The sequence below is a fragment of the Melanostigma gelatinosum genome (assembly GCF_949748355.1).
Source record: "Melanostigma gelatinosum genome assembly, chromosome: 15".
Taxonomy (NCBI): Eukaryota; Metazoa; Chordata; class Actinopteri; order Perciformes; family Zoarcidae; genus Melanostigma; species Melanostigma gelatinosum.
The window spans coordinates 6,191,798-6,213,770 of NC_136648.1; the positions used below are offsets into that span (position 1 = coordinate 6,191,798).

Genomic DNA, 21,973 nt, shown 5'->3' on the forward strand with positions numbered 1-21,973 from the left:
AAATAATTAAAAAGCTAAATTAATTACTGTTTTCTTTTTTTACCATTGGACGACACCATTATCAAAGCACAACATTGTAATGCAAGTGATTGATTCACAACAATGCGGTGAGTGAAATACTTTTTTCAGTATTTCCAAATGATTATCACTCTTGCTGAAGGCTCCATAGAGCATGAATTAGAGGAGGACGTAAGCTATGAAGTATGCAAAACAAGTATGGACATAAAGGTTAAACTGTGGCCATTTGGGGCAAGATCGACTGGTCAAAACCGGCTCATTCAAACTGCTTTCTAAGGGTTTTAATGGTGGCACTAGAAATGAGGATTTTCAAAAAAATATTGAAAAAGGTTCCTTCTGTTGGGAACGTGGGAACAGAAGATAAGTTCATTTTAAAACTGAAAGGCAAGCTTGATGGTGGCACTAGAGGACCACTAAATGTCCAAAAGCTGGCTCTGCTCAGTCAGTCACTGGCTGAGAGCCAAAACAACAGTTGGGATTTCGACAGCCTCTTCATCTTCATCGCCGACATGAACGAACGCAGTCTCAAGCTCGCGCAGGCACACTACTCGTCCGTGTGATTCTGGACAAATCAAAAGTGTTTTAAATCGTACGGTTTTGTAAACAGATGTTTGGATGTAGTTTCGCTGTTGTAAAATTTGGCTCCCAAATACTTCAATTTAGATTTTTTTTGTCGATAAACATATTGTCACAAACCTATTCATTTTCTCCCTCACTTCAATAAGGCCTCTCTCTGTTAGCTGATCCGTCTGTAAGGATGAGATTTTTAGGTAAACGGTCGTATAAAGTGAGACTTTCCTTTGCAGATCACACTTCGTCACATGGATGACATACAGACAATATTTACTCTGGTCACTGTGAAGCGCCTCTATTATGGGAATACAGTTGAATGTTTGTTTTATCTACTTGTTTTGGTGATTTGCCATTCTTTACACCATAGGCTAACATTCACTTCCTTGTTGTTGGCAGATATTCAAAATTTGATCCCAAGGGCTTTTCGACTTTCCTGTCTGTTTTCTTTTTCCTCCACGGAATAGAGGGGTCTAGAAAATTATAACTCTGCTGAATCTTGTTTTTAATGGCCTGTCCACTATCTGGAAAAAACACGAATATGTTACTTTTGACATATTGCACCGCATGAATGTTTTAGCGGATGAGGTTCTTGGATATTATAAACTCTATGAGTCAGTGCCACTCCTTTTCAACTGTGCAATTTGCATTTGATGATAAAAACCACAAACCACAAGACTGGTTGTCCTTTGGAAATGCTTGCAGACCACATTCTGAGTTAAAGCAGCATTTAGTTCCTAATTATACCCCGCTCTGGTCGTAAGCTTGAAGAACAGCACTTTTGTCCTTGATGGAAACATTGTGTGAGCTCTGAGCGGCAGCATACATCTCCTGCAACCAGGCAGCTGTGATCGTGTTGTTCTGCTAAATTGAAAAGGTCAATTCATGCATTACATAAGTGATTTAATATGAGCCGTTCCTCCAATACAGCAATGCAAATTCATTTCATCAGAAGCTTAAAAACGACGAATGCTTATGCTGCAATCAAATGTACAGGACGTATAATATCTTAATGGATGTCACAAAGGTGTCGACTAACTCGTGACAGACTACTAGATGGACAATAGGTGACATGAATGTAAATCGAGCTATTTTTTATATATAGGATATAGGGCTGGGCGATATGGCCTAAAAAAAAAATCTCCGATTTTTTTACAAAAAATCCGATTCACGATTTAAATCGATTTTTTTCCCCCAAAATTTTTTGCAGATGACAGAAGCTGTTGAAAACAATTTTTTCTTTTATTTTGTGATGATTTTCCCAAGTAGGTTGATAAAAATAAAGTGCAAACAAAACCTGAACATTGTAGAAAGGTGCCTGTAGTATACAAAAAGTATTTGGTCACTCTTTTGTTTGCCTGAATCATTTAAATATAAAATTAAATTAAACATAACATTAAATGGCATTAAATAGTAGCCTTCCATTGTAAACAACTGTGCAAATGTAACTTTTTACAGTAAGCTTTTCTAACTGAATACACTGATACAAACACAGCATGAAATAAAATGTATATGACCCTTTAACATTCACATTTTCAAAAGTGCAACATCTGATCTAACATCAACATAACATATTTTGCACAGTAAATAAGTGCATGTAAACAAAATCAAGTGCATTCACAACATAACCAACAGTATTAAACAGTAGTGCATGTTTTTTCTAAATATTTTTTGCCAGGAAGACAAGCCTGTCTACTACCTCTGGCTTCAGGCATGCACGGTGGCATGTAACAATGCCCCCCCCCACACACTGAAAAGCCTCTCAGAGGGGGCACTTGTAGCTGGCACAGAGAGGTATTTCTTTGCTAAAGTACTTAGCCTTGGAAAGTTAAGTTGGTGACGCTTCCACCAGTCAAGTGGATCGGTGTCTGGGTCAACCTGCTGGACCACAGGTCAGTTGTTGCGGAGTAGAATGACATCCCCTCCAGCTCCGCAGAGATCCTTTGGCGTGTACTATTGTACAGCCGAGGCAAGGCAACGTCAGAAAAATGTTTACGGCTTGGTAGCACGTACCTGGGGTCCAAAGCTTTGAGACGGTGAATAAACCCCGGCTTTTCCACGGTGTATATGGGCACCATATCTTTTGCGATATACATCGCGACTGCATCCGTGATGGCTTTCCACCGGGCACTCTTCTTCGCATGCGGAGTACAGTTGGTGAATGTCTCCAAAATGCTGGGTTGTTGTTGTGAGGTGGCGGCGGCGGCTTCACTGCTGGCCGCCATTGTTTTAGTTTGTAAACAATGCGCGCGCACTCTACTACGGGAAAAAGGGGTGGGGGCGATTTTCTCGATTTTCAATAAAACACATCGCCTTAAAGCACACATTCGAATTAATCGATTAAATCGATTTATCGCCCAGCCCTAATAGGATAGGATTATAGGTTAAAAATACATTTTTATAAAGTAGATTTACAATCCATAAGAGCTTTTTTTCTCTAATGTAACAGATTGCGCAGTTTCACGGCACACGCTGTAGCATGAATGGCATGTGATACCCTCTCAGTCACAGCTTGGCAACCTCAGTAGTAATCCTCCAATCATATCAAATGAGATGTGTATATTCAGAAGCATCACTCATTCATGTTGATTATATGTGAGGAAAGAGACATTCAAAATTGATTATCAACGTCTGCGACACTGGCATTATATTCATCTTGTCAGTCTGTGTTTGTGTCATCACGGCAAGATATGGTCCCTGAGACACCTGCAGTAGCGGTAGGACCGCAGAGGCGGTTTTGAGTACTTTGCTTTGTTTATATTTCTGCAGACAGATTTTGTCTAAAACATTAAACACAGACTGAAGTGGACGTTGTCGCCGTGACATCACCCATTGGTTTTATGGGCTTTGAAGTCTCAAATTCAGCGTTTGGGCCATCGCCAATTTGTTTTATTGCAACCAGAAGTGACACAAGAGGGTGGGAGCTAAGTACAAGCGAATGCTGAAGAAGACATTTTTAGGCGAAGATGCAATTAACTTCCATGAACAGAAAACACACTGCGAAAGGATTAAAGTTAGGATGTAAACATGGCAACTTCCAGACCAGACAACGCCGTGGTAGCGACCTGTTTACAAATGAGCAGCGATCTGATTGGATTAAACAGAGCAAGCTTGTCTGAGCTGGAGATACTGTTTGACGGCATTAATAACAAGGTGACGGCTTTCCAGTAGGGCGAGTGGGAGGCGTTGCCAGTGCTTTAATTAACAAACGTTTGAGCGTCAAACACTTCATTGACGGCACTCTGGTGCGTTTATATCCACCAATAAATCAAGGAAATGATTTGATTTTAAGGCGGCAGGTTTCCTCTGTCAAATATTTTTCTCACAAATTGGTCGTGAGTCCACGAGTGCTTTATTTATGTCTTGTGTGGACGATGCAGACGCGCTCAGCGTCATCCCTCTGTGTGTGCAAGGGTTGACGATTTGTTGTTCCGGCTGGTGTGATGCCATCGCAAAATGGTGTCTCGTTTAGGTTTCCTATTTGTTAGTACCAGCTGTAATAATGAATTAAGTGTCAAGTTTGTTGGTTGAGCTAATTACATACCTACAAATCACCTTGACCTAGATTACTTGCAAAGATGAAATAGGTGAGGTTGCAGAAAATAGGGCTATACAAAATGTATTAGGGTCGACAGCAGGTACTTTCTAATGGACTCGTCCATTTTTAAATGAGACTTTCACCAAAATACACACGGACGCAAGGAAAACGGTGGATAAGCCTTAGAATGTCTGAAAGCTTCCCAAAGGTCATTTCTTATTCCACAACAGCTTTCATAAATGAATGATGACAGGGAATCGACTGCCGGGCCAGGTGGACTTGGTGGTTCAGGATGTGTTTCCAGTTTGCAAAGGTTTGTCTCTGTTCATTCACATCAGCGTCTTCACGGCTGCCAGCAATGTTTTTCGGCTTTTTATTAGCCGCAGATCCGCTTCAATTGCACAGCCTGAAGATGTTCAATTATGAGAAGTGTGCCGGGCATGTTTCCCGACTTTCACATTCAATGAACGAAATGATGAACTGATAAGTCAGACGCAGATTCAACAACAGTGAAAAAGTAATCATTAGTCGTGGCCCTACATCAGAGCCAGTCGTTCTGGTTGGTCTTGTGCTTTTAAGTCAGGTGCGTGATAGATCAGCGTAAAACTTAAGTCAATGAACCAGAAAACTATGTGGAACTGTACTGTATGTCCAAGGGTCAACACCGGAACACAGACAGTCGGATGCATGGAGGGGGGCTCACATGCAAAGAATTTGTCCAGTTGGACCAGTAAGACTGAGCTCAATTACGCACACGTTAAAGCCAGAACCCCAATGTGACGACAACACTTATCCTTCTGACCTTAGGAAACTGATGCAAATAATTTCTGCAGCAAGCATGTTGTGCCATTACCAGCAAGAACACAAACGGCAATCAGTGCCGTGGCCGTGGTTCAACATTTGAGTGAAGAAGGAGCTGAGCACAAAAAGGTGACACGTTTAGAGGGCAATGCTCCAAGCAATCAGCCGTATCCTCTGTTAACCAGAGGGGCACCAAGCAGCCTGCAGCCTGCTCAGACCTAGGACAAGGACACTGTTTTCATAAGACCCCCTAATTGTGACTGCCTTCGGAATAAAAGCCTCTAAATTGCAGACAAATTAGGCACTGTTTAATCACCTCGAGGTGTCTCTCATTGTTCTCTAATATTCCACCCTATTCAAGAGGCTGCTCTGAGTGAACCTGTGCAGTTGGTCACCTTGATTGAGGTGCTTTTCAGAGTAGCCATTCTCGCACAAACACCATTCAAAATCATCAAGCAAGGTCAAATCATCTCTCTAAATTATTAGAACAGCAAATAAAATGATTTACATGTCCAGTTAATAAACTGACAACCATTATTTTTTTTATTAAGAATCATTAATGAAGTTTGTCAAATTAATTAAATGTATTCCAATTATTTTTTTTCCGCAAGGCCAATATTTTTCTGATGCCTACAAATGAATAAAAGATGACAGTAACCACGTTACTGTGACCTTCAGAGTGGTATTTAAAAGCGTGGACGTTGCGTCTTTCCCTAAAGCGATGCTGTAAGGGTTAACATGAATAACACGCACAATCATTTCCAGCGTGACTTCAAGGAAAAAGCAGTCACAAGACATTCAGTAAGTCCATCTGAAAGACACTGAGGACATTGTTGTGCATTCTACAACAAATAAATAAATAAATAAATAAATAAATAAATAAATAAATAAATAAATAAATAAATAAATAAATAAATAAATAAATAAAGGGAGCCATGTACTTGTTTATATTGTCCTGTTTTAATGTTACTTGTAGAATGCGGCTCACAGGCCTGCCGACGAGAGAAAGCTGTTCTTCCACAAATGCTTCTATAAAGCCACTACATAATGATGTGCTGAGCCATTCATGGACTAACTATAAAGATAAAAATAAACATCATATAATGACTGCGTTGAAAGGATTTAATACATATTCAAGACACAACTGTTAATGCACACATCGGGGGATGATCAGGATGTTCACGGCGTGCTCCGACACTGAAAGGCCTGCGACTGGTCTGTCAGCATGGGCTTTCCACTCTCCACTTACTACAGGGTCACTGGTGCCGGGGGCTTTGAACCATGTTTTCATTTGACTGAAAATGGCTTGAACTGGGTAAATGGCAGAGTCTGTAGTGAAAGGCAAACAGTGTGCACGGATAACTACATTGAAAGTCGATATCACACATTCGGCTCACTGTGAACACAACAGGAACACAGTATAAGTCAATCCACATTGAACATCAGCCACCAAAAAGGAGCACGAAAACAAAAAACTTCTTGATGAACTAAATGTTACAAAATGTATTTGTTTATGTCAGATATGAAGCTGATTGTTTGCACTGTTGCCTAATGACAAGAAGGTCCTCTGTTTAATCGACTGAACGCTTTGAAACAGTGGTGAACTGACAAACTGATTCTTGACACATTGAATCATAAAGTATCAGGGTTTCTGAGCTTTTCCTCATGCGTGCTTGTTTGCAATCCCTTTCAAATTCACAGCAGAGAACACAACATCTGTCTTGTCACACAAACTGACACCAAAATGAGCTTCATTACCCCCAAAATTTAAATTCTTTAAAAATCAGAGCAGCACAACCAGAGGTATCCTCTTTTGATCTTCTTCCTTGTCAAAACCTGGCGCCTGCATTACCCACAATGCAACTCAACTGGTGACAGTTTGCTTTGAGGTTCTGGTGTGCTAGCCTGAAGATAGCTAGCTGCATCAACTTCTTACTGCTGAACAGGGCCACAGGGTTGGCAGGAGCCCGTCCTAACACACATGTCACCACTCTATCGGGGACCGACATGGTGAACTTTGACTGATCATGATCTTCTAATGTTGGCCGAAGAACTCCTGCGATAATAACACTTGGGATTAATAATTTACCTGACCGTAATACACAATTAGCATTACAGTAAATGTCAGTCCTAAACATGAATTAAAATCCGAGTAAGTTCATATTGCAGCACTTTAACGAAAGATCTGCGATGACCTCAACTCTAACTTTGCAGCCACGTTCAGAGTCTGTGCTCTTCTCATTAACTGGTGTTTTAAATGCCATGGAGCTAATGCAGGAAAGTCCAGCTAAACTTCGCACTGTTATCTGAATTTATATTTGCTGAGACTTTCCCTGTACTGCAGTGTGAGGATGTCTTACTTATTCCTGGAAAAGTTGGAGCTGTGAAGTGCATACTTTCAAACCCATAAGCCCCACAGTTTTACAATGAAACGAATAAAGATCCTTTTTCAAAAATGTGGCCTCCTCTCAACCATAATCCATGTGCCGGGGGGAGTATTCCTGCCCAAGATTGGAGCTGCTTCCAAATTGCATGAAAACAACTGGAGCAGATGTGTGAAATCCTACTCTCCCTGCTCCTGATAATTTCGGGAATTGAATAAAAACTCAATCTGTGTTGCATTTTAAGTGACTAGAATGAGTCCAAGAGCTTCTGTATATTTGAAACTCAATCCCTTCACCAACAGTGGGGGGTAGGGCTGAGCAGAACCATGGGTCAACGGCAAAGGCATCGACATTGCTGAGAATTTTCACATGTCAACTCCACTGAGGTATTCTGAGATTCCAAGCATATTGCCCGCAAGGAAGTCTGCACCACAATATTGATACAGCAGGTGACTGATGGAATTGGACCGCATAGGACGCAAACTTATCACACCGCTGACAATCAATCAGTTGGGCCACTTTTCGAATTGTTGAGTGATGATATACTGCTCTTTCAAAAGTATCTTGGTGCAATGCTTGAGTGGAAATAATGTTGGTATTGGACATGCTCAACATGGAGGTGGAAGTCAGAACACCTCATCAACGGCTGACAAGAGGACAGGCGGCCTGACACTCTGAAATGTGTCAAATGTTTGACACATGAACGGGGCTTCAACTTCTCCGAGATACAGCATGTCTCGAGCATTCAGCTGAATCTTGGAACCTGTCTGTCTTCAGAAAAAAAAATCATTTCACTCATGACATAATGTCCACAATGAGAAAAATAAAGTAAGGTTAGCGAGGGAAAGTGTCGGGTGTAGTTTACAAAAGCATCCATGGCCTCATTAAATAAAGCCTCCTTTGCCTTCACGGATTTTTGTCAAACTGATGCTTGTTAGCTTTTCAAGATGAATCATTCACAGGATCACTGGGTGCTAACAAGCCGATTCAAAGGCATCAATAAAGCTCGATTCGCACAGGACTAGTCTTACCGTGCGAAGCTGCAATGTCTTGTGTTTTTTTTGGGGGGGAGGGGTTGTCTTTGAGTTTTTTCAGACTCTTTCCTGGTAGAGAATTATGAAGGCTGTGTTGGCAATTACAAATGAAAGTTTTGACAGCAGCATTGTGGGTGCAAATTCAGGACGCTCATCTCGCCACACAGCATGGAGACCCATCCGCACCAGAGCAAGAGGTCGTTGTAAGTATTATATCAACATAAAGGCCTATGTCATATGATAATATCTATAAAATCGATATTAATATCATATAGTATAATATTTTGTTTATAAGCTGATGTCACACAGAGCCTTGACATTCCCATTCGCAATGGGAAAAGACTTCTCTTATCCCATTGCGAATGCACCGCACAAAATACAGGCATGGGGGGGGGGGGGCAATTTCTAAATCCATGAAGTCTGCTGGTGATACTAGTCCCGTGCAAGTCCTCAAGCTTAAGAAAAAATATAAATAGCATGATGTTGCCACCAACTCAAACTCATACCCAGCCAAACAGCATCTCTTTATGAAATGCTGAGGTTCACAGGGCATATCTGTAAGAAGTGTAACTTTTTCAGCGAGGTGTGAAAGTGGCATTGAGTTACACATACTCTACCGTTTTTTTCAAGTGGAAAAGCTAAGAAAAAAAAAAAAAAAAGCAAAGGTCACGGTAAGTCAAGAAAACAAGCTCTTTCCTGAGTCAAACACAGCCATGGTGTAACCTTACCATGCTGGTGAAACCGAAGAGTCTCCTATTAACACACGCGTTATGAGTCTGACTCGCAGGCCCTCTAAAAACTGAGCTATGTGTCAGTCAATAAAGAAAAAGAAGATAACCGTGGCACAAGATGTGTGCGTTTCTAAGAGATGTTACATTATTCTGCAGTTATCGCAGGAATCCTCTCAGCTACTGTAAAGCTCTGCAGTGACATACAGTGCATAATGATACGTGTGTGAAGGGTATTTTCCACTACAAGTTGCCTCTGTGAGCTGAATCCCATGCTGATCCCAGGAAAATTTAGGCAAACATGTTAACTGACCAGTGACGAAAGCGGGTGACTCACAATCTACAGCGACAAGCAGCTGATACAGAGTTTACACCTCCGTGCTGCTTAAATCCACAGTATACGGGCTTTCTATTTCTCCGCAGTCCATCAAATACATGGTACTCCCAAAGCTGAGAGTGTAAACATGTTGTTTTTCATGACTCGATGATGTGACATTTCACTCGAGAAGTAAGTGCAAGTGTCTCCCCAGAGCTGTTAGCTTCAAGTGGTTTAAAGCAATATCCACAATTATACCTCAAACAAAACTTTAAAAGCTTTCCTGACCTGCTGTCACCCCGTACACATAGAACTGTTAACTCCCATCCAGCCTGCCGATGTGATACATGTATATTGTTTCTGGGTACATTGTATACACCGAGTATGACAGAAAAAACGTTTAATCATAGAAAGACCACAAACCCAAGACCAGTAGGACAAATCATTTCATCACAAGTAGCGCGTTTCAGGAGTTCAAACGCATGCAGCGGCCTACAGGAAGTAATGTAATGATGTGTAATATAGCTTCTTTTTAGCAACTTGTTCACACAGTATCATTCAACTGGTGGTTCGTATCACTTTGGGCTCTGTTTTTTGTAAATCAGGGAGGTGTGAGCATACTTTTAATTCTGTCTAAAACAGTCTAATATGACGATATAAATATATGAGAGATCCACCAACTTTTATTCTGTTTAACCTTCATTTCGCCAGAGAAATAACTGAGACATTTTGGGTGAGCTCAGGCATTGAAGCGTACACAATAAACTCACCAATGCATCAAACAACCAGATACCATCAGCATCGGTATTAGAACGCTGCACTTTGGCAAGACAGTGGGAGTTCATGACCTCTACGCCTAATTAAAGACAGAATCAAAAAAATGCTTCATCGTGTCCCTCAGGCGGGACCTGAAAGATTTGTATCAGAGTCAAATGTCACAACTATCTTGGGTCTAGTGTCAAGCCCACTGCCTGTTTTGTCTGTGACACCGACCAGTGTCACAGCTATCGAACCAAAGTAATGTTCAGCAACAGGCAAGAATTACAGTACAATCACAATATATAGTCAGTGTACAAATACCAAAGGTACCGGAAAGTCACAAAATAATTCAGTTCATAATTTACTTGATCCCCTTTGGACACGGATACATTCATCTTTCCAAAATATGGCATTGATGGCTTTAAAATGCATTCTTGATGCTGATTGTGAGCCCACATGCTCGATTGATTGCCATGAGTATTTTTACTGTCTGTCTGTTTGTTTGTTTGTTTATTTGTTTGTTTGCTGGTGTGGAGATGTGCAGATGTCCCGTCCTTTCTTGGCCTAAACTGCAGCTTTCTGCCATGCGAGCGCTCAAATTTGCTCAAGCTAATCAACAATTAGCATTCCCCTCCATGGATCCTCAGCTGCTCTACTTGAACTAACAGGATAAAGTAAGAAAATGTACTGTGTTAAAGACTTGTTTCATTGTTTACGTGAGCAGTGGGCTCTGATTGGTAAATTAACAGGCAACTTGCAAAAGGGACGAAGGTGAATACGGTAAAAGCTTTTCTGATGCTCACAGATCAATGGAGATTAGTTAAGCCAAGCATAAAAGCCCAGCACGAATGGATTTCTTTAAGAGAAGCCTCAGTTGATCTGTTCATTGTGTGGGAGAAGAGAAAAGAAAAGAACACAACAATGGTGATTTGTATCTTGTGCTTTTGAAGAGGTTTAAAGGCACACAACACATCCTGGTAATTCTGGCACTTTGATACCAAACTACTGCTGACGCACCTCCTACTGCTTCGCTTCTCCCACTTAGGAACAGTAAAGGTCACCATATAAAGCCTGGCCATGCATCAAACAATGTGAACAAAAAATAATCATAATCAAAGAGTGAACCCTTAGAATGCGGATAACACCAATTGTGGAGGTCTAACTGGTGGAGGGGAAGACATGATACCCAGTTGACAGAAACACACATTGAGGTGAGCCAATTGATCCTGGCAGGGCTTTGTTGTCCGTCTGTGTCCTAATGGGGTCTGATCAAAGGGGGAGTCAAAATCAAGGCCACAACCAAACAGTTTGAAGTCTCTGAGTAAATGAATGAAAACATCAAAGGTCAGACAGGGTTTTGCGATCAAAAAAGTCTAAGCATTCAGCATTTCCTTTTAAAACCCTGAGATTAAAACAGCCGAACGAACTAAGAATGATTCACCTCATTTGTCCTGTTGAGTCAAATTATTTTGTATAAAATCTTATAATAAAAACAAATCTTTGAGGTATTTGAGTCTCTGAAATGTGTTAAATTAATATGAGCATTTTGACGCAATATGTTTACATCGAGAGAAAAGAAAGAATAATGCTGAATATAATTATCACTCAGAGTATAGAGTCAACTGCATCGCCTCTTATTAGGGAATGTTTATGGCAAATAAGTCTGTATGACGCTGCAGAGTAAGTCTAATTCAAAGAGAATGCGGAGATGCTTCATTGCATGCTCCTTCAGACACACTCATATAAACTTGGATAAAAGCGGGAAACAATATATAATACTTCATACTAGAGATCAGTTAACAGGACATGCAAAAGATCATTTTAATATTAAAGCCTGTTTCACAAATGCACCAGCAGTTCAAATGAATTAGTGAGAAGTAATCTGCTGCCCCTAATTACCAGAGACAGAGATGAGATCAGCCCGCAGTCTAATCTCAGTTATGAAATTCCATCGAGGGTAATTTGAGATGGATAGCACTGCTCTGAAACTTTATTCCAAGGGGCGGTATGTGTTTTTATCAGGCCATCAACTGAAAAGGCTTTTAATGATGAACTCGAGGTAGAAGTGAGTTACTGTAAAAAAAAGATTGTGTGTTACATTTTGATGAAACTGTAGACTACAATCGTCATCTTGTGGTTTTAAGTATTCAGGTCCAACACAACAGAGATTAAACTACTTAATCGAGACATTTCAACCACACTGCGAAGCCGCTGTTTCGCTGCAAAAAAAAGTTCTAGATAAAGTCGTCAACAACAAATGTTTTCCATGTCTGGTAAAACTAGACTAAACTGACTCGTGCACTACAAAACATAACAGGCTTCCCAGTGCAGACATAATGCTTGGATATTGGACAGACACAGCTACAGCTCTAGTCCAGACACATGCAAGTCATCACGGAGGAAAACACAGTCATGAGGGAGAAATTAAACGCTCAAAGGTTCCTGGAAGCAGTGCTTCCGCTTAACAAATGTAATAACTGAGTGAGTGAGGCAGCCATTCACACTGAGCGAAGGCTCTGTGAGGTATAGGGCTTTGTCTGCACGGTGTCACTGCAGCACAATGGAGAGATTCTCTATTTGTTCGTGTATCGTTCAGATAAAAAAAATGTTGGATTCCACGTATGGATTCAACCACCTCGACTTGTTGGTGAATATTTGCAGGGATGCAATGATACAGATATCAGATACGGACTCTATGCAATTGAATTATATGTTTATATGCTATCTACATTATATACTGAATTTTTAATCCCTGTTTAAGTTTTGACCAAATTGTTGCTGCATTAAAAAGGGTTCCAATTGTTTTACCAAGTTGCTGGTGCACGATTTATTGTTTTAATAATAAATATCTATTCAGTACATTTATATACGTATTTATTTGTTACATGTTTTATAACGTTAAGTAAGCAATGTTTTACTCAAGCCTGATGTTGCCTTACACATAAGAGAACGACCCCACGTCCACACAATCATACATCTTATTCATTTAAGACTTGTATCAGATTGGCACCCAAAGCCCAGTTATCGGGCCTAAAAAAGTTGGATCGTGCATCCCTAAATATTTGTATCGACGATACCTTGATATCATCGTTTTCATGCAGAGTCTCTGGAAAATGTCAGAGTCCTGTAGTTTGACAACTCAATTTAAAATGTATTATTGCTTTAAACAGAGACACACACTTTCCACTGTCAGCTATGGCTTTCAGTGAAATCTAAGGTTTGGTCACAGTTTTGAAAAAAAAAAGTACTTTTTTGTGGAGAAGAAGACTAAGCAAACACCAAAGTTAAAAAAAAACGGGTAAACACCATGCACAGACAGAACCTTTTAACGACTGAATGTTGAATTAGCTATAAATACACAGCAATGTTATAATTGTTTTCCTCTGCCATCTGAACCAATGAGCCTCGAGGTCCACTGCGGTACAGTGATGGACCACATCACTGGGAAAATGCACTGTACCTCAGAGCCTGGGCGAACTGCCTGTTGAATGCACAACAGCCTCAGCCAAAACACACAGAGCCAACTTGGTGCGCTGCTCTGCCTGTACAGTGTGTGTGTGTGTGTGTGTGTGTGTGTGTGTGTGTGCGCAGCAGTCCCTCTGGATACAGCTATGGCAATATTTGAGAGTGCAATTATAAATCACAATGTCGGGCAAAAGTGATGTGAATCAGTGAGGTGAAATTGTTCAGGCGCTATGAATTCTGAATGAAATATTTACATCCTGACTGCAAGAATTGCTTGTGGTCAGTCAGGTGAGAGCTTGAAACCCGTAGTAAATGTCTTGCCTATTACAGGAACTATAGTTTGCCGGGAGCTGCTTTTTTTTTTTGTAGATATGACCAACATGCACGTTTTGTCTGATTTACAAATGATCCCCAACATCTCCTGATGTGAAACACTTACGAATAGTTGCAATAGCAGCAGCTCTCGGACAAGCTGTCAGTGATGTGTGCACAGAGAAGGCTCCACTGGTTCACAGTTCACAAATGCAACATTAAATTAACATGTCGGTTATTTATATACATGGATGAAAAAAGAAAAAAAAGACTTACCAGAAATAAGCCACTGAGTAGTGAGATGAGAAGAAAGTCCAGATTGTGGAGGAGCACAGCGGATCCCATAATTGACCTGAGGCAACTCTGCCTCCAAGGGTCCTTGCGGGGCTCAAACAGACACTGGTGATGCTCAGATGAAATTGTTTAATCTATTTAACTCTCTTCAAAGTGGAGCAAATTGTGTTTTTTCACTCCATCTGGCTGCTCTGTGTTTGTGGCTGCTTGTGAAATCATAACTCTGTAATCGCCTCGCTCTGCCCTCGATTTAATTTCCTATAATCTATATGCTCAGGCTCAACCCGCTCTCGATTTCTCTGCATCTGTCTTTTTTCCTCTTCTGAAATTACATCCACATGTCAGAACTATTTATGTCGCTCTCGCTCTGCGGTGGGAAGTTCAAATGGGTCTTTGTAGGGAAGAAACCAACGCTGTATTTTTAGGTCTTTTCAATTTCCCCTCAGACTAACTTAAACACTTCAGTATGGAGCCGTGCAATTTATGGCTTATTCCAGTTCTCTCTTCCAAAATGTTAGATCAGCGTTGGGCACAAATAAGCCCGAAATGTGTCACTCCATCACCAGGCGCTGTTGAATTTCACACTTTGATTCCGCCTGACTCATGTCAGCATCAACGCACTCCTGTACTATCGTGCAGCAGGGTTTAATTCTAGCATTTAATAACACAACTAAATAATCTTGTAACAGAGCAAATTACAAACTTTTCATACATTTGTTGGCTTAATTTGCGTTAAATCAACTAATTTAACGCACCGCTGCGCTTCCCTTTCCTTGTTTTTTAACTCATGAAAACACAACATTGAAATGTGTCATGTTATTTCCATAAACCGCGTTCAACTATAACACGCTCTAGCGTGGCAGTTACACAGCAAACTGAATGTATGAAACTCCCAAACGGGCTCTGTTTACCAATGGTGATGTAAAAAAAAAAGAGGAAAAAAAACCCCGCTCAGAGTAAGAGAGAAACGCCAACTTGGCTGAAAGAATGTCTACTTACTATCACGAGAAAAGCAAAATTCACCCTGATTGACAGTTCGCAAACGCCTGATTGTTTCTGCGCAGAATAAACGCAAAAGTTGAAGTTTCTCGTGTCGGGAAGCGTCTCCAGATGTGGCACGCGGCAGGTCGCGTTCAGTAGTGAGTATGTGGATGGAAAAGGGGGGGCGGAAAGGAGGCAGGTAGGGTGGAGCGTAACAGCCTCTCATTGGTTCGCACTCTCTTACGTTGGAATAAACCACGACTCCGAAATGACATATTTTCTCACCCCTCAAACAAACTCCACATTCAACAGATCGCAGGGCATTTGCCAAACCACTTTTTCCTCCTGCAGTCTCTCAAAAGTTGCATCTAGTAGGATTGGATTACCGAGACATAATGCAGAAGATTATCTCGGGCAACAACTGCTGCTTTACTGTAATTTACATTAAGGCTCCAAGAGTAACATATTTCTCAAGTTTTTAAATTAAACAGTGGATTGTTTGGCATACAGTCTCATGGCAGTAAAGAATCTACATTTCTCATATTTACATATATTTCTTTGACAGTTCTGTTAGTGACCTCTTAGTTTACATTGGCCTTACTTCCGTATCATTACTGAGGTGCCACTGACCTCGCTCTTTATGGGTAATAATACTTTATTGTTGTTCATTCATGAACAAATGTGTACTCACAGACAAAGGAGTGTTTTCATGCACCTGTGTGGGGAATCACACAAGTGTGTGCGTGTACTTGTACAGCTATCTTTGTGAGGATCAATCACAGTTTCAGACCTTCAAAGTGAGGACATTTTGGAAAGTGAGGACATTTTGGCCAATCCTCACTGTGGGACAGACCTTCAAAGGACTTGTTTAGGGTTCAGACTAGGCAGCAACCTCCAAGTCTGCAAAGTGAAGCCAATGCAAGAAGTGCCTTATTCGTTCTAAAAGCCAGCAGGGGGCGACTCATCTGGTTGGTTGCAAAAAGGAGTCACATTGGAGAAAAAGACCCTACTTCTCACTTGATTCAGTCAACATTGTAAACATGAGATTTTAGTCTCAGTCGCTAGTTCTAGTCGTCTTCAAAACAGCATGATGTTCATTTAGAAATTCGAGTAAAATAGATGATAGGGTATGCTTTAGGGCGGGGCTACCTTGTGATTGACAGGTCTCAACTACGGTTTTGTCTAATCTGGTTGTTGTCCGTGTTTTTGTCTTAGAACTTTAAGTGTGTTTTCTCTATGTGAAAGTTAACTGTTAAATTAAAGTACCTTATATGCAGTTGTTAAAACAAGCTATAGGGAAGTAACGCGGCGGTTCTCGCCGAGCCTACGTCAGCAAAAACAGCATGGAACACTGAACAGAACCACAAACATCTGTGTGGGTATGTCAAACTGTCGCAGCGTTTTACCTGGAAAGTAAATTCCCCTTTTGAATGACAAGTTGTGTTTATTGTTCCATGTCATAGTCATGATCATTTGACAGATTATTTAATACTTTAAGTTTTAGTTTTCAGGATTCATTGGGCCCCCTGCAGTAATAACAGGCATTTATTTTTGCTTTTGTTTTGAAATGTTCTCTCTGAAAGTACGCCCCTTTTAAACCAGTAACTGTATCTCCATGACATTATCCATGGTTAGGGTTATTTTCTCAGGTTATGGAAATGTTCGTGTTTCACCTTGTGACCCCCTCCTGCAGCAATTCTCCATCGTATTTATGATCATAATCTTGCCATCCATCTGGCATTGATAATATCCAAACTGCTTGGCAAATGCCATCGATTGAAGGCAGCAAAACAGATGAGAGCTTAACAACAAAGGACAAATTCTAAGCATCTCCAGGGGTTTAAGAGGTGTTCATTTAATGAGCCATTTGTGGCAGCCAAGATGATGCTGTAATTTCCTGAGAAAAAGCTGGATAGCTGCCATCACAGCCTGAGTCCCACTCAATAGTACGTTTATATGCAGATGCTTCTTTTGATGAGTTAATATTCGTTGAATGATCAGATGTCAATGTGTTCTCAGGGAAATGAGAAATTGACAGTCATCCAGGAAGGTTTGTTTCTTAGATGTCACTGTATCGAATATTATGCTGACAGAAAATGAGGTTCTTTATCTTATCGTCGCACTCGTTCATATCTTTTTGCTGTAGATTTGTTCCTGAACCACCAACTGGCTTGCCACTGGATGTTACTGTCCATCTCTGCCAATGGGCTTTCTCTGGTGTATCTCTCTTTGTTTTTTTAAAGCTTTCCAAAATCAGATTAGCCAGCAAACACACAAAATATTTATGTTTGCTTGACATATTAACTTGCAAAGAATGAAGCAGTACAATGTACCCTAAATATCTACAATAACGTAGGAATGGGGTACACTGAAACCCTATATCTGCGTGACGCATTTCCTACATGTCATGTAAAAACCCACATATAAATTCAAAGCACATGTACAGTATGTTTTGGAAACATGATGGTTTTCAGCTTTGAACCTTTTTTGTACTATACTTATGGTTTAATATGCATGGAGATTTCTATTCATACTTGTATTTAGATTTCCTTATGAACATTTATTTAACTTTTCCACTCACATTTTCACAAGCCTGACAAAGACACGTTTCATTTGTATGAGAGAGCTTTACATGCTATTTACTGTAGTCGTGGTTCGAAGACAATGAACGTCACATTAAATATAACCCAATTTTCTTCAATTTTTTAAAAAACAATTGGTGAAATCCTCCAGAGGAAGCTATTTCCAGTTGGATTTTGGTCAGCTCATTTTCTCTGAAGCAACTCTTATTGTTTTGACAAGGTTTACCACAGAAATAGAGAAAAGGAACAAAGAAAAATCCATCCTTGACACCCTGAACACGAGTTACACATACAAGGTCGACACCTTTATCATGACAGACCTCACTCTGTTAGGCCTCCATGTCTATGAGGCAACTTTGATCAAACATATGGCTCAGAAAGATAAATGATCTTGTGGTAACAAATGGTTATGACTGCCATTTACACACAACTGGGGAATCAGTATAACATCCACAAGTGTCTGACACATTTTTACTGTGACCTGGAATTGAGACAAACACTAATAGTGGTTGTTTTTACATGAGGGGTTTTAAAGCCAGACATTGTTTCCACTCGGGAAGTTTACATTTAGTCACTAAATGTCACATTTTGTTGGCATCAACTTTAAAAAAAAGGGTGCTTGCAAAGCAAAAACTTTACGCAAGATTTACTGTGGACCTTGAAAAAATTGTTCTGAAATTCACAATTACAGTTAAACAGAAATACAGTAAATGTGAAAACATGGAGCAGTCGCAAACACTTGTCAAGTACAAAATGTGTTGTCATGTTTGACTGTCAACAATTTTGAAAACAAACAAAGAAAAGAAAGTGTTTTGCAATAAGATAGCAGTGGTAGAATAAAATAAGCTCAACCAAATACAAAAACATAACTGGGGAGTGTAATGTCAAAGTCCAACATGTCGGAAAAGAGTTCTTACAGGATTCTGTAGTCGACAAAACAATCTCACCACAAGGTCCACAAGTCTCTGTTCTGGAATTGTTGAGCTTCAGAAGTCCTTAAATGTCCAAGAAAATCATATCAGAAACTTCAGAACAGCCACTAAATAGAGATTATTTGGTCAGCTATTGTTTTCTGATCAAGAATGAACTGTGGGGGGCCAGCTGTGCAAGTCACTGCATATTCCACAACAGCCGGTTATCAAAGAAAACCACAATGCATGGAAACTGAACAGAGATTTCAAATTTGTATGGAATGAATTGAGATACTATATGTTTGTATGCATGGCCAGACTTAACCATTACTTAGACATTTAAAGTTCTAGGTAACGTCACCATCAGAATCATAACATTTCACAGCCAAATGCAAATGATGACACTAAAGGGGCACGTGTGGCTGTCGTAGAGACTCGTAGACAAATGTAATGTGGACCGAGAACGATCGGTAAATGAATTGATCGATAACGAACGGCAGCATTGGGGTTGAGGCAGCGAAGAACAGCTGCCATGATCAGTTGGCGTGGTCGCCTAGCAGCAAGGGCGTTCTGGTCACTGTGTGCTGGAGAGAAGCTGCCCACTGCAGACTTCAGATGAACGCTCCCACGAGGATTATTACACGTCAATACATCTTTCCATCCATCTGCTCATGACTTCTCATGAGGGGACTGGGTATATACTGGTAGGTGATAACACAGAGAACAGGGAGAGCTTTTATTGTAGGAATGTCAGGATGATTCAGTGATGCTACTCAGAGGGGCTCAGCATCCAATTGTACAAGAAGAGCCCATTGTTTGTTTGTGCAAACGCAATATAATTGAGGTAAAACATCCAGAATGAAAAGATGAGATGAGGAAAACAATAACTTATGAAATTGAGGATTTAAAAGGCTTACTTTTGATAGCGATGGCTAGTTACCCTGTGACCAACGGAGGGTGCTGTGGTTCAGCTGCTGGCATAGATGTTGACAACTTATAACTCAGGCCTTCAGACTGACATCTGTCCCTGAATAAACCGCACTTCTTCCAAATTATCTTTCGGAGTTTTACCTTTCATGCATGAACTTTTCCACTTGGGAACATCTTTATTTGATTGTGAAAGAATGGAGCAAGAATAGATTTCATTAAATCGTTTGTTGCAAAGACACACACACACACACATACACAAGAACAGCATAAATGTTGTTTATTAAGGCTAAAATGTTTGAAGTGAAACATGTTTTTACGGAAATCCAGCTGCGGGTCGCAAAAAACAGTATTTATCTTTACTAAATAAGAAATTCTGCCAAACAACATGGCAACAGAGTCAATGTTGGAGTGAAGCCTGTACAGGCTGGCACCGCACACTTAACTGGATACCTCATCGGGTCCTCGCTGGACAGGGGACAGTTTAATTAAATGCTTGCTCACTTCACTGACTGCCTTGTGGAGTTGATAGTGAACACGTCACATCTACCAGGAACGCAGCTGGTGTATTAACCGCCTTATTAGTTTTAGCATTGGCTTGGACACACTATATCCTGAGTGCTGGTAAATGATGATGTGGAGCAGTGTTGCCACAGCTCCTCAGAGAGGTAATACAGAGCCCGAAGGGACTTTGAGTTTGAGTGTAAATGTAAACTACCCCTGCACAACTTAATACTGCACTTTAAAGCAAACAACATGTCAATAGAAGGGTTGCCACAAGATTGAAACCGCTTCCAACCTGATTAACATGTCTTTTCATCCGTAATAATAAGGTTTCGTAAATAACAGGACGCAATATTTTGATATTGACTACCTGAGAAACACACAAAATGCTGAGTTTGGATCCATAACTTAAACATAACTCAACATGCACAAAAAGCATTGCAAGACATCATATTAATAAACGATCGGAATGGCATTCAACTAATGAATGCTCATTTAAACTTTGTTTACATCGACAGTAATGTCCGTACTCAGTGTGACAGTTGATACATTCTAATAAATAAAGCTAGGAGCAGTGTTGTATGCAAGTCCACCTAAACCGAGACCAAGTCCAGACCAAGACAAAGGCAGGGTGAGTTTAATTTGCCTTTCATGCTCATAAATAATGCACAGGCAATTTATTGATATCCCTGCAGTGTGTCTGTGTCTGAGACTGAAACAAGATAAAAAAAATATGCAGTCTATTCCAAGACGGGACCTTCAAAATGTGGTCTTTAGACCGGTCCCTAGAAATAAACTGTTGTAAGACAACCACTCTTTTTCTGTCTCTTAAGTGACATATCTGAATTGCACTACCACTTTTCCGGGGTAATTATATCCAGGCTGTTGATTCATTGTACCACAAAGGCTACAGCTGCACTGAAGGTCATCTGGTGGGTCCATGTAACAATTGGCATTACACAGAATGGAGCCTATATCTGTCCGATTAACCGAGTAACTCCAAAATAGCAAAGTGGACATGTCTTGGATGTTTTAAGAGCTTGACTGTATGGTGCTCGGACTTTCTTTAGGGGATTTTAATTGCAAAAATATTGAGTTCATGTTTTCTTGTGAAGCACACATAAGCAGCCAATGATGCAGACAACACACATAAATGCACACCACTGAAACAAAAATGTATTCAAACGATTTCAAAAGAAGGCACTGTCGGTGCAAACCCAGAATCAGCAGGACAGCTGTCCCATATTCAGCATAGACACTGCATGCTCCATTGCCTCGATTGTCCTGTGACCGGAGGAATCTGCTGCTGGAGGCATGCGAGATAGAAATAGTGTGCATGCAGTAGTTATATGGATACACAGGTTACAATATGGACGCAGTGTAAGAAATGTCATTGGAAAGAGAAGGTTTTTAAGAAGGCCTTTGATTGAACATTTAATGCAAACATCAAATACTCCACCCTCGCTGACATTTCGACGACAAAGCTTGTCTCCATTCAAGTGTGAACGGCAGCTTCTCAAAGTGGCACTTAGTGTTATTCTAGACTTCTATGTTGTTGGCACTCCGCTTTACGAGAGGCTTGTTCACATAACGGTAACGACGCTCCAAAAGTCCAAGATCAGACGGTGGCAAACGTTCCGTGAATCCTATTCTGGGCCGTCAGATTTGAGTTGAAAGCTCCGCAAATCCCTCTGATCAGACCAGACAAACGATCATCATAAACACGTGTGCTGGCACAGTGAACTCTGCTGTGTCATTGACTGCAATTTTCAACAATGATCAAGGATAATTGCTGGGAATTACAGCTCCCACTTCCCATCAGACAGCATTGTGGCTTTGCAATTCAAAC

General features: G+C 40.6%; 1 protein-coding gene across 1 annotated transcript in view; it reads right to left on the bottom strand.

Annotated features, from left to right (window-relative positions):
- Positions 1 to 14,336, bottom strand: part of pth1r (parathyroid hormone 1 receptor) — a 37,432-nt gene extending 23,096 nt beyond the window's left edge. The window contains exon 1 of the mRNA XM_079284734.1: positions 14,202 to 14,336. Coding sequence (XP_079140860.1) covers positions 14,202 to 14,270 — 69 coding nt within the window. The 5' untranslated portion in view covers positions 14,271 to 14,336. The remainder of the gene's footprint in view (positions 1 to 14,201) is intronic.
- Between the last annotated feature and the right edge of the window lie 7,637 nt (positions 14,337 to 21,973).